General features: G+C 44.2%; 1 protein-coding gene across 5 annotated transcripts in view; it reads left to right on the plus strand.

Moving 5' to 3' along the window:
• Positions 1-12,642, plus strand: part of AGTPBP1 (ATP/GTP binding carboxypeptidase 1) — a 261,694-nt gene that overhangs the window by 45,997 nt on the left and 203,055 nt on the right. The window contains exon 2 of one of the 5 annotated variants that reach the window (XM_073546004.1): positions 11,060-11,143. The exons of the other annotated variants lie outside the window; for them this stretch is intronic. Coding sequence (XP_073402105.1) covers positions 11,124-11,143 — 20 coding nt within the window. The 5' untranslated portion in view covers positions 11,060-11,123. The remainder of the gene's footprint in view (positions 1-11,059; positions 11,144-12,642) is intronic. 5 annotated transcript variants of the gene reach the window in all.

A 12,642-nucleotide genomic window follows, 5' to 3' on the forward strand; every position in this document is an offset into this window, starting at 1 on the left:
CCGCCATATCCGAAGCCAATGCGTCTATTATATCCTATGTTTGACAATCTTGGTGTCATATTCTGAACAGTACTGATTTGCCTTTAGCTTTTAGGCTATGTAACTTGTAGAAATTATGGAAATTCTGACTACAAGACCATATTCAGTAATATTGACTTTGCGCACGTCAATTCCTAAATATGGTGATGGTTTACTTTAAGCTCTCAAAACGATATTTTTATCCCAGGATTTCTGTTGACTTAATAATTACAAGAATAATAAGCCCTAGGGACACTTATTATAACTAGACCGTTGATTGGTTTTTTTTTTTTTTTTTTTTTCATTTAGTTAGATTCAAGGCAATATTTTTTTCTTATATCAGATCTCTAGATATATGACCTTGCTTATCCTTTCACGTTTCAAACTTATACTTCTGAGAAATCTGGACTACTACCAATTTAGCCAGATTAAAAACACATGTGACATGCACAAATGTGAACAAGTCGGTAAGACAATATTCACACCACCCACTGACTGAAACACAAGCAAAGCATAGAATGAAAAATGTGCAAAAATACCTTGCAGTAAGACATATAATAGTAGTCAGCAAGTGCTGATAAAAAGATAACAAATACAGGGTATTTAGTCGATACTTTTTTTTTTGCAAAAAAATGTATGCTGTTATGAGTTCATTTTCTCCTTCACCTCTGATGTCTGATGAACTCCCTCTGCTGGTGAAAGGAGGTAGTGAAATTGATCTGGATGGGAAGAACCTGTCATCTGAACAGGTGGAGTGTGATTGGACATCCGGAATTTCTGAGTGGATATAAGGCAGCCGACGCCCTGCAGGGCTGCTGGTGATCCTTTCTGCTCTGAGCTCTGGCATCCAGTTTAGTTCCTGTCTACTAAAAGCTAAGTTTTTGCTCTGCTATTTTTCCATGAGATTTTGTCTGTTTACTTAGTGTTTGTGTTCAGCCTGCCCAGGTTAGGACGGGCTGAACTCCATTTTTGTCTCTGATCAGTTGATCTCTTTGCTTTGTCTTCAGAATATTCCTGAGTGCTGATATAGTGATTTTGAAGTCTAGTGACTTCAGGGCCTTTTCTATCAGACGTGTTGGATATTATTTTTAGCAGGGTTTTTTGCGTGATTGCAGCCAGCATCTTTTCTGTCCTTTCCTATCTAGTTAGTTGGGCCCCATCATTTGCTCAGCCTGTCTTTCTGTCTGTTTGTGTTTTCATCTGTTTTTCACCAACAATACATGTTGGGAGCTGTCTATTGCTTTGGGGTCTGCTCTGGGGCAGTTTAGATTTCCCCTTTCTTTCTTTAGGCTTATTTAGCTCTCCGGCTGTGACGAGGGGTCTAGGGCACCGTAGGAACCCCCCCATGGCTACTGTTAGTTGTGGTGAATAGGATCAGGGGTCTGCAATCCGCCAGCTACCAACCTCTCCGGTTTTCTGGACTTAGCTTGTGTTTTTGTTTTTTCCTCCTCCGGTGACTCATTCATAACAGAATCACCAGCCATACCGCAGATTCTAGGGTACTCAATAGCAGGAAAGAATTGTAAAAAAAAAAAAAAGTGTCAGAATTTTTTTTTGTGTATATTTTTTCCTCTATTTCTCTGAAGCCGTAGGGGGAATTTTTTCTCAATGGAGATTAAGCAATTGTCTGATCGTGTGGAGCAGCTCACTGCTGAAGTGCGGGAAATTTCCGCCTATCTTGCTCATGCACATGCTGCTGAACCAAAGATCCCTACTCCTGATGTGTTTTTTGGGGATCGGTCTAAATTTTTGAATTTTAAGAATAATTGTAAATTTTTTTTTGCCTTGAAGCCTAACTCATCGGGGAGCTCCGCGCAGCAGGTTAAAATTGTCATCTCTTTGCTGCGGCGATCCCCAGGATTGGGCGTTTTCTTTAAAACCTTATGATCCTATTCTAACTAATGTGAACGCATTCTTTCAAGCTTTGGGGTTGTTGTATGATGAACCTAATGCTATTGATCAGGCTGAAAAGGCCCTGTTGGCATTGAACCAGGGTCAGGATTCTGCAGAGTTGTACTGTCAAAAATTCCAAAAGTGGGCGGTCCTTACTACCTGGAATGATGGTGCCTTGGCAGCTCTCTTTCGGAAGGGTTTGTCAGAAACCGTAAAAGTTGTTATGGTGGGATTTCCAGTTCCCTCTGGTCTTGACGATTCTATGTCATTAGCCATTCAGGTTGATCGGCGTTTGCGTGAACGCAAAACTGCACGAGAGGTGTTGCCACCTGTTGAACAAGTGTCTGAATCTATGCAATGTGATAGAGTTTTGTCTAGGGCACAACGTCAGGAGTTCAGAAGGCGTAATAAGCTGTGTTTTTTTTGTGGAGATGCCTCTCATATTATTTCTGTCTGCCCTAAACGAGAGAAACGTTTTGCACACACATTTGCTGTGGGTGGTGTTCAACCTAAGTTTCTTCTGGCAATTACTCTGATCTGCTCCCTGTCCACATTTTCCGCTAAGGCTTTTGTGGATTCGGGAGCAGCAAAAAAATGTATGCCAAGCTGCTCCACCTCGTCAAGGTAACCCCTATTGAAGCAGTCCCTATCAAATATATTTAAAACCTGAACATGTGAACAGTGTCTAAATGAGCAGGATTAAGACAGAATGAAAAAAACATTTAGACACTGTTCACATGCTCAGGTTTTAAATATATTAGATAGGGACTGCTTCAATAGGGGTTACCTTGATGAGGTGGAGCAGCTTGGCATACATTTTTTTGCAAAAAAAGTATCGACTAAATACCCTGTATTTGTTATCTTTTTATCAGCACTTGCTGACTACTATTATATGTCTTACTGTAAGGTATTTTTGCACATTTTTCATTCTGTGCTTTGTTTGTGTTTCAGTCAGTGGGTGGTGGGAATATTGTCCTACCGACTTGCTCACATTTGTGCATGTCACATGTGTTTTTAATCCAGTTTTTTTCATGCTTATGCATGATTTGAGAGACCCCACCCCTCTCTTGTGTGACATGCACAAAAGGAGCTGTCTCACGCCACGAGCCCATACTGGTAAGTGCCTGTCTTAATCCTGCTCATTTAGACACTGTTCACATGTTCAGGTTTTAAATATATTAGATAGGGACTGCTTCAATAGGGGTTACCTTGACGAGGTGGAGCAGCTTGGCATACATTTTTTTGCAAAAAAAGTATCCACTAAATACCCTGTATTTGTTATCTTTTTATCAGCACTTGCTGACTACTATTATATGTCTTACTGCAAGGTATTTTTGCACATTTTTCATTCTGTGCTTTGTTTGTGTTTCAATTTAGCAAGTGTATTGTCTCCCAAATGGGTTATCAGCTACCTTTCCTAAAGGAATATTCAATCGGAAAGTATTGCGGAATACTTGAATATATTTTTGTTCAGGAAAACTGTTGACCTACATGGGAGCTGTAGTGATGGCCATGTAAGTTGGTGCTTTGCTTTACCCGAAGTGACAGTATTTGTATTAAGCACGGTGCATGACAAGTGAAGGCTCCATATGACTTCGGCCCACCTAAATCTGCCTAGATGACAATTGCATCAATAGTTATGTTTAAAAATGAATATAAAAACTAAAATATATAATACATAATTGGAATTAAAGAACTTGGTTATATCAGTAAAATGCTTGTAATTTGGCTTTTCTGTGGCTGTGGTAGAGAAGGTAGTTGCTAACTACACAAATAAAGTAATTTGTTAGCATTCATTGGTAGCATCTTGTACAGCAGTGGCCCCACCCTTTCCAACCATGACAGCCAAATTTGGTTCTGATGGAGTGTCTTCAGCCACATCCAAAGTCCCCTGAGTGACATTAAGTTTTTGAGTCACCCTTTCATCCACAATAGTGATACCCAGAGCCTCCATTACTGGTATAATGACAACCAAAACGTCCTTATAGAGATCACACCGTGACAGTATTTCCCACCTTACCTACCTTCGATATTTGTGCATCAAGCATCCCCACTACACTTTCACATCCAGCTTCAAGCACGTCTTCTGACTGCCAGTATCATTCTATAACATGGCCAATATATATTTATCCAGATCTGCTCTTCTGGGCGGGCTATTCAAAAACATCACAATCTTGAGTATGGCTCTTCATAACTGTTTGCTAGACCTGGTGCTAATGTAATAACTGACAGGTAGCCACGAGCCACACATAAATTGGCCTCCGAGTAACACATACCTCCCGATCTACAGATTGGGTACTGTTACGTCTGCTGCTGCCCGGTCCCCCGCCACTAACACTGTTCGGTCTGTCCTGGAGTCCTGGAGTGCGGCTGGTCGGAGGCTTCACTGCGCCTCTCCTGTACTTTCTGTCTCGCAGCATGCTGTGGGACCCCAGTGCTCGCACATGCTTAGGACGCGGCCGCGCGCAGCTCTAGTGTTTTATGGTGCTGACGTGCCATGACTCTGAAGCAGCGTCCAACCAATAGTGGTAATGTACTGAGTATATCAGACTGCTTCCTGTTGGAGGAGGCATCTGATTTTTACATTAGTTTCTTTGGTAGTAGTTCTGGCTCCCCGTTCTCTTCACAGTACCGGATGCCGCCTGGTTCCCTCGTGGTGCTTGGATCCTCTCCCTCCTCTTCGGCCTCTCGCCTTCAGTTCTAGGAGCTCACGCTCTTCTCAGCTTGGACTCCTTGTTCCCCAGCATTCTCAGTCTCCTCACGGATCTACGTACCGTTATCCCTCCGTACCTTTGTTCCCTCCGAGCTGCCCTCTTGGTTTTGGCTATCATGGTATTTGAACCCCCTGGGCTTGCCCCTGACTGTCCCTGTATAGGGGTCAGTCCCAGTAGGTTCAGCTCACCCAGGGGAGGTTCGTTACCACGGCCCAGAGGGTCCACTCTAGGAAGCTCCCCTTACTGAGGCGTTACAGAATAATCAGGCCATGGACCCCGCCAGTGCCGCATTTTACGCTCAAAAGGAGTTGGCTTTTCCGTGCGAGAATCAAAAACGCATCATGTCTTTCGTGTAATCTATGGAGTCTCGACTGACATCGCTGCAGGCCTCTGACCCAGTAAATGCTACTCAGCTTGCAAGTCTCCAGCAGGAACTTACCCAGCAGCGTGACTCACAATCTTGCATGCTGAGTTATATGGTCTCAGTGGATGACCGTCTGTATAATCTTCAGTCCACTGCCACAGCCTCTGCTCAGACCTTACCCCATGATCCAGACTCTGTCTCTGTACCGCATCCTACGCCTCACCTTGGAAAGCCGCCTAGGTATAATGGTGATTCCAAGATTCCAAGCTTTAGGCTGGTTTCACATTTGCGTTTTTTAGCGCTGGAAAAAAACGCTAACCTGCGCATGCGTTTTTTCCCCTATATTTAACATGGGTGCGCATACCTGCGCGCTTGTAAGCGCATGTATGCGATTTTCATGCGCTGCGTTTTTTTGGTGTGTGCGATTGGATTTTCCAGACGCATCATGTTGCATTTTTTGGCCCTGCAAAAAAGCGCATGCGCACATATGCGCACGTTTTGCGCTAAAAATGGCCATTATAGCCTATGGATGCGCATATGTGCGCACTGGCATGCTCATGTAAGCGTTTTTTTGCATATGCATTTTTTTTTTTAACCATGGAATTTAGGGGTTTGAGTTAGAGTTAGGGTTAGTTAAGGGGGTTTAGGGTTAGGGTTAGGGTTAGGGTCAGGGTCAGGGTTAGGGTTGGGTTTTGGGTCAGGGTTAGGGTTTAGTATGGTTTGGTTAAGGGTTAGGGTCAGGGTTAGGGTCAGGATTAGGGTTAAGTATGGTTTTGTTAAGGGTTAGGGTCAGGGTTAGGGTTAGGGTTAGTTAGGGTTTAGGGTTTGGGTTAGGGTTAAGTATGATTTGGTTAAGGGTTAGGGTCAGGGTTAGGGTTAGGGTTAGGGTCAGGGTTAGGGTTAGTAAAGTCATGGTTTGGGTAGTGTGAGGGGCCACCTAAAAATGTTGGAAAAAAACGCAAACGCGGTAAAAACGCGCTAAAAACGCATACAAACGCATAAAAACGCTGCGTTTTTTTCATGCATGCTCATAAAAATGCTTGAAAAAAACGCAGCAGTTGTATGCTTATGTATGCGTTTTTTCAATGCGTTTTTTTGCGGGAAAAACGCGATGCAAAAAAAAGCAAGTGTGAAACTAGCCTTACAGAGGCTTCTTGAACCAGTGCCACCTCCACTTTGAGCTGCTACCTCAGCAATATCTTACCGACCAGGCTAAAGTGGCTTTCGTGGTCTCTCACTTGGAGGGGGAGGCTCTGGCTTGGGTAAATTCACTATGGGAGCGCGATGACCCCATAGTTTCTCAGCTGCCGACCTTTCTGAAGACCTTTCGCAGAGTTTTTGAAGAGCCAGGTCAGCTGGCCTCCACAACTGAGTCCCTCTTCAATCTTCACCAATGTACTCTTACAGTCGGCCAATATGCTGTTTGCTTCCACACCTTGTCCTCTGAGTAGGGATGAAATAACAAGGGGCTGGTCGGAGCCTTCTGGCGTGGGCTGTTGGGCAGAATAAAAGATGAACTCGCAGGTTGGGATATTCCTGCTTCTCTGGAAGACCTAATCTCTCTTGCCATGCGCATTAACTTGCATTTCCAGGAGTGCTCTTGTAAGTAAGTCCGGGAGGGGATACCCATTCGACCTTTCTCTTCTATTCACAGGCCACTCAGTCCGCGTCCTACCGTACCTACCTCTGCTACAGCACCTGAACCGATGCAAGTAGATCGGTTCAAGATGGCGGAACAGCGCCGGAGAGAGAGACTACAGGCAATTCATTCCTCATTTTTCCTCGTCGTCCACGCCTATCTCGCCTCTCATTCAAAAGGGAGCTAATCCTAATGTTTGGTCTTGGGAGGCCGAGAACCATTTTCTGACCCTGAAGCAATCCTTTGCAGTAGCTCCTGTGCTACATTGTCCAGAGGCTAGCAGACCATTCATTCTGGAGATGGACACCTCCTCCACGGGAGCTGGTGATGTGCTTTCCCAGAGTTCCTCTTCTGGTCGGTTAGTCACCTACGGGTTTTTCTCCAAGGCATTTTGGACATCTAAACACAATTATTCTATTGGAGACCGTGAGCTTTTAGCCATAAAATTGGCTTTGGAGGAATGGCGATATCTACTCAATGGAGCTGTACATCCTTTTGTAATCTTCACTGACCATAAATATCTGGCCTATATCTGATCCGCTCAAAGGCTCAATCCCCGGCGAAAGCCGGGTGGTCTCTGTTCTTTGCCCATTTTGACTTTGAACTCCACTACCGCCCCGGCAACAAGAACATCAAGGCTGATGTGCTGTCAAGGTCTTTCCAGTCTTCCGATGTGGAGGAGGAACCGTCACATCAGATCATCACTGTGGCTCCTTTAAGCTTAGTTACTCCACCTCCGGGTAAGACATTCGTGGCAAAGCACGACAGGGGTAGGGTGTTACTGTGGGGACGTACGTTTAAATTTGCCGGTCATGCTGAGGGTAAAGAAGACACTCTCTCTTATTTCTCGCTACTATTGGTGGCCTTCCCTTCACCAAGACATTAAAGATTTTATTGCTTCATGCTCATCCTGCACCAGAAACAAAGATCCCACGACAATTACCCTCTGGATCTCTGCTTCCGCTCCTGGTTCCTTCGGCTCCCTGGCAACATACAGCTATGGACTTTATTACCGACCTGTCAGAGACACCGCACTGAACTTGCTCACTGAGCCAGTGCGCGTGCCCCGAGTAAGCGAAAGCGTGCTCAAAGCTACCTGTGGAGCGGGCAGCAACCGAATAGATGCGTACTTCAGAGCTGCAGGGCCTGAAGCACGTGACTGCTAGAGGCGTGGCTTAAACTCCACAGAGCTAGGAGCTGCAAGACAATTCCTAGCAGAGTAACTGTGAGACAAAGTTACCAAGGGGCAGAGAGAGAGAGAATAGTCAGGACGTAGCCAATGAGTCATACACAGATAGCTGCAAGGTACAAGAGGGGCGAGCAGAGAGTAATCAGGTCACAGGCAATGGGTCATACACAGATAATAACGCAGTACAAAATCAACAGGCAAACTCACAACAGAATCGGGTCAGAACCATATAAACAAGCTATAGCAACAAACAGGCACACGGGGGTCAGCACACTAGGCCAAAGGCAAAAGTATAACTGGCAGGGATTGAAGCTACCCAGGGGTTTATGAAGCTCTCCCAGACCCAGAAAGAGGCCACAATCATTAACCCCAAGTGTGCAGGTCAAAACCTGCACAGAGCTCCAGACATTAACCCCCGGTGTGCAGCTCAAAAACCTGCATTGGGATCATGACACGACCTACCCCGTTCCTCTGATTATACAGTTGTTCTGGTGGTCATAGATCGTTTCTTTAAATGGCTCACTGTGTTCCTATGCCTGGCTTGCCTTCTGCTCCTGAGTTGGTGAGGATTTTCATTAGTCATATCTTCAGGCTCCATGGATTCCCTCGACACATCATATCTGACAGGGGAGTTCAATTCACTTCCTGGTTCTGGAGAGCTTTCTGAAAGCATATGACCTTGGAATTCTCCTATGCTTATCATCCCCAGACCACTGGTCAAGTAGAGCAAATTAACCAGGTCTTAACTTCCTATCTTTTGACATTTTTCTAATGCTCATCAAGACGATTGGCTCAGTCTTCTTCCTTGGGTGGAATTTGCATACAATAATCACTCCAATGAGTCTTCTACCAAGTCCCCTTTTTTCATTTTCTCCGGACAACATTCAGGTATGCCTCTTCCAGTTTCTCTTGTCTTGGGAGTGCCAGCAGCCGACTCTCTGTCCATGGAATTTTCTAAAATTTGGGTGGAGACTAAAGGTGCTCTTTAAAAAAAGCTTGTGGTAGGATAAAGAAACATGCTGATAAGAGGTGCTTGGATTCTCCTCCTTATCTCCTTGGTGATAAAGTTTGGCTCTCGTCCAAGTACATCAGACTAAAGATTTCTTCCTACAAGTTTGGTCCACGCTACATTGGTCCCTTTGAGATCTTAGGACAAATTGATGACGTTACCTGCCTCGCTCCGTATCCCCAACGCCTTTCATGTGTCCCTCCTTAAACCCATGGTACTAAATCTTTCATTCTTAACCCGGTACCGCTTCTCAACCTGTTAGCAACGAGAATGTCTTCGAGGTCAAAGATGTGCTTGCCATGAAGAAGGTTAGAGGGGGAACTTTTTCTTCTTAATTGACTGGAAGGATTTTGGTCCCGAGGAGAGATCTTGGGAGACATGGGAGAACATCAATGCACCCCGTATTCTAGGGAGGTTTCTTCCCGGCTTAGGAAGAGAAGATGTAAGGGGGGGGTACTGTTACGTCTGCTGCTGTCCGGTCCCCCGCCACTCACTCTGTTCAGTCTGCCCCGTTGTCCGGTTGGTCGGAGGCTTTGCAGCGCTTCTCCTGCACTTCCTGTCTTGCAGCTGGCTATGGGACCACGGTGCTCGCACTTACTCTCTGGACGGCTTCGTACACGGCTGTGCGCAGCTCCAGTGTTTTATGGATCTGACGTCCCCTGACTCGGAAGTGGCGTCCAGCCAATAGCGGTAACTTACTGAGTATATCAGACTGCTTCCTCTTAGTGGAAGCTCCTGATTATTACATTTTTTCTTTGGTAGTAATTCTGGCTCCCCGTGTGCTTACTTGTGCGATAGCTCAGTGCTGGCTTTACCCTGCCTTGCCCTTGTTCTCTTCACATTACTGGACGCCACCTGGTTCCCTTGTGGTCCTCGGATCCTGCCCTCCTTTTCGGCCTCTCGTCTTCAGTTCTAGGAACTCACGCTCTTCTCTGCCCGGACTCCTTGTTCCACAGCGTTCCCAGTCTCCTTACGGATCTATGTACCGTTATCCCTCCGTACCCTTGTTCTCTACGAGTTGCCCTCTTGGTATCAGCTGTCGTGGTAATTGAACCCCCTGGGCTTGCCCCTGATGGTCCCTGTATAGGGGTCGGTCCCACTAGGTTCAGCTCACCCAGGGGAGGTTCGGTACCATGACCCAGAGGGTCCACTCTAGGAAGCTCCCCTCACTGAGGCGCTACAGGTACTCTTGTTTTACAGCATGTAGATTGGAAATATAAAGGTACAATGGGAGTTAAAGAGAACCTGACATCATATACATTCCATGAGCAGCATGTATCACACTGTCTGTGCGATCACAGCCATGTATGTTTGACTCTGAAATGTTGTCATTTCAGTGAAGAACATACTTTCAGCCTCCAGGGAACAGGCTGCACGGCAGGCTAGTTGGACAGGTGGGTCCCTGGTGGCTTCTCACCTGCCTGCTGCCAGTGACATGGGCATTGTGTATCAGACATCAGGTTTACTTTGTCATAGATGCAAAAATAGGTCTTGTTCACACATTTAGAGTTTGTTAAGAAAATAAACTATTCAAGCGGCATAGTGAACGTGCTGTAGGTTTTAGCATCCACGGACTAGTTTTTGTTTGGAGTTGATCCAAGGGCAGATCAGCTGGCACATCACTGGTTGAAATCATCAGTCGCTCTCTTCTGTTGAAGAATTTTTGTAAAGTCCATGGTGGATTTGCCTAAACCCAACATGACTTGAGACTCCAGAAAGATTTTGTAGTCTGATACTGTAACGCTAGTGGATAGTGGTGTGTGTGTGTGTGTATGTATAATATATATATATATATATATATATATATATATATATATATATATATATATATATATATATATATATATATATATATATATATATATATATATTAGCTGTTTCCAGCCAGCTAACGCTCAGCACGCTCATTGCTATCTAATTAACGCTGCTGGTGATTAAACTAAAGTAAATAATGACAACATTCAGTAGCGCTTACGCAGGTGGTAAATTAAATTAAAATGAAGTTAATAACAATAATAATCATTAAAAATCTGAATAATACTAATGATACATTTTATTCACAGTGTAAAATCAAAAACAAACTGGATTCAGTAAGATGTGCGTTTTTTATTCATTCCAGCATCTAAACAAATTTCATAACGAAACATAAATTAAGTTAAAATTTCTCTGTAAACACAATTAAATGTATAGTCATTTTCATCATTTTCAAAGATCTTTCCTTGACTTCTACCAGGTACAATTTGAACTGAAAGACATTTACAACTTGTTACTCTAGAGAATGCAGTGTATAATTGACCATGTGTGAATACAGGATCAGGTAGGAGAACGCCAATCTTCTCGAATGTTTGTCCTTGCAATTTTGTAATTGTCATGGAATAAGCCAGACGAAGTGGGAATTGTTTTCTTGTTAACTTAAACGGGATATCGCGATTTTCGCTAGTGTCCAATGGTATTCTTGGAATGAGAACCTTTTCACAACGACGCTCCCCAGAAAAAATACTGCAGTCGATGAGATTTGTGCCAAGATTTTCTACAATTAATCGAGTACCATTGCACAGTCCTTTCTTTGGATTTAGATTGCGGAGTAGCATGACACAGCAGCCTTTCTTAAGGTTCAGCATATGAGAAGGGAGGCCCGTAGGAGTTAGGGAATGTACACATTCGATGGGGTACTGAGCTCTTTCTTCTTCTGTCTCAGAGGATGAAATATTGTCGACACTGAAGTATGATTTAGTCTGACCTCTAAGCATGTTTGGAACGGAGCCTCGTGTGGTAATGTGGGGGAACGGAGCCTCGTGTGGTAATGTGGGGGGGCGGGATTATGTGTGGTAATGTGGTGGGGGGGATTGTGTGTGGTGATGTGGTGGGGGCAGGATTGTGTGTGGTGATGTGGTGGGGGCAGGATTGTGTGTGGTGATATGGTGGGGGGGCGGAGAAAATGGCTAGAAGGTTGGAGGAGTGTTTAAACTAGGTACGGGGGGAGGGTATTCCTTTTATAGATGGGGAAGATAGTGCAGATAGAGACCTGTGCACAAATAATGAAATTGGGGGTGGCATGGGAGGTGGGGTTAGAACAGTTAATAATTTAAGAGAGAATAGAGGTACAGAGAGATACATGCAGTGCATGTATACTAATGGAGGAATTGGAGTTAATGTTGTTGGAGCATAATTATGACATGGTGGGGATATCTGAGACCTGGCTGGACGAGAGCCATGACTGGGCGGTTAATTTATAGGGATATAGTCTGTTCAGAAATGACCGTACTAATAAGCGAGGGGGAGGCGTGTGTTTATATGAAAAATCATCCTTAACCCCTTCACCCCCAAGGGTGGTTTGGACGTTCATGACCGGGCCAATTTTTACAATTCTGACCACTGTACCTTTATGAGGTCATAACTCTGGAACGCTTCCATGGATCCCGGTGATTCTGACATTGTTTTCTCGTGACATATTGTACTTCATGTTAGTGGTAAAATTTCATTCAAATAACTTGCGTTTATTTGTGAGAAAAACGGAAATTTGGCGACAATTTTGAAAATTTCGCAATTTTCCAACTTTGAATTTTTATGCCCTTAAATCACAGAGATACGGCACACAAAAAACTTGATATCTAACATTTCCCACATGTTTACTTTACATCAGCACAATTTTGGAACCAAAATTTTTTTTTGTTAGGAAGTTATAAGGGTTAAAAGTTGACCAGCGATTTCTCATTTTTACAACACCATTTTATTTTTAGGACCACATCACATTTGAAGCCACTTTGAGGGGTCTATATGATAGAAAATACCCAAAAGTGACACCATTCTAAAAAC

This window comes from Dendrobates tinctorius, unplaced genomic scaffold, assembly GCF_039654945.1.
Source record: "Dendrobates tinctorius isolate UK_male_01 unplaced genomic scaffold, ASM3965494v1 ptg000144l, whole genome shotgun sequence".
Lineage (NCBI taxonomy): Eukaryota > Metazoa > Chordata > Amphibia > Anura > Dendrobatidae > Dendrobates > Dendrobates tinctorius.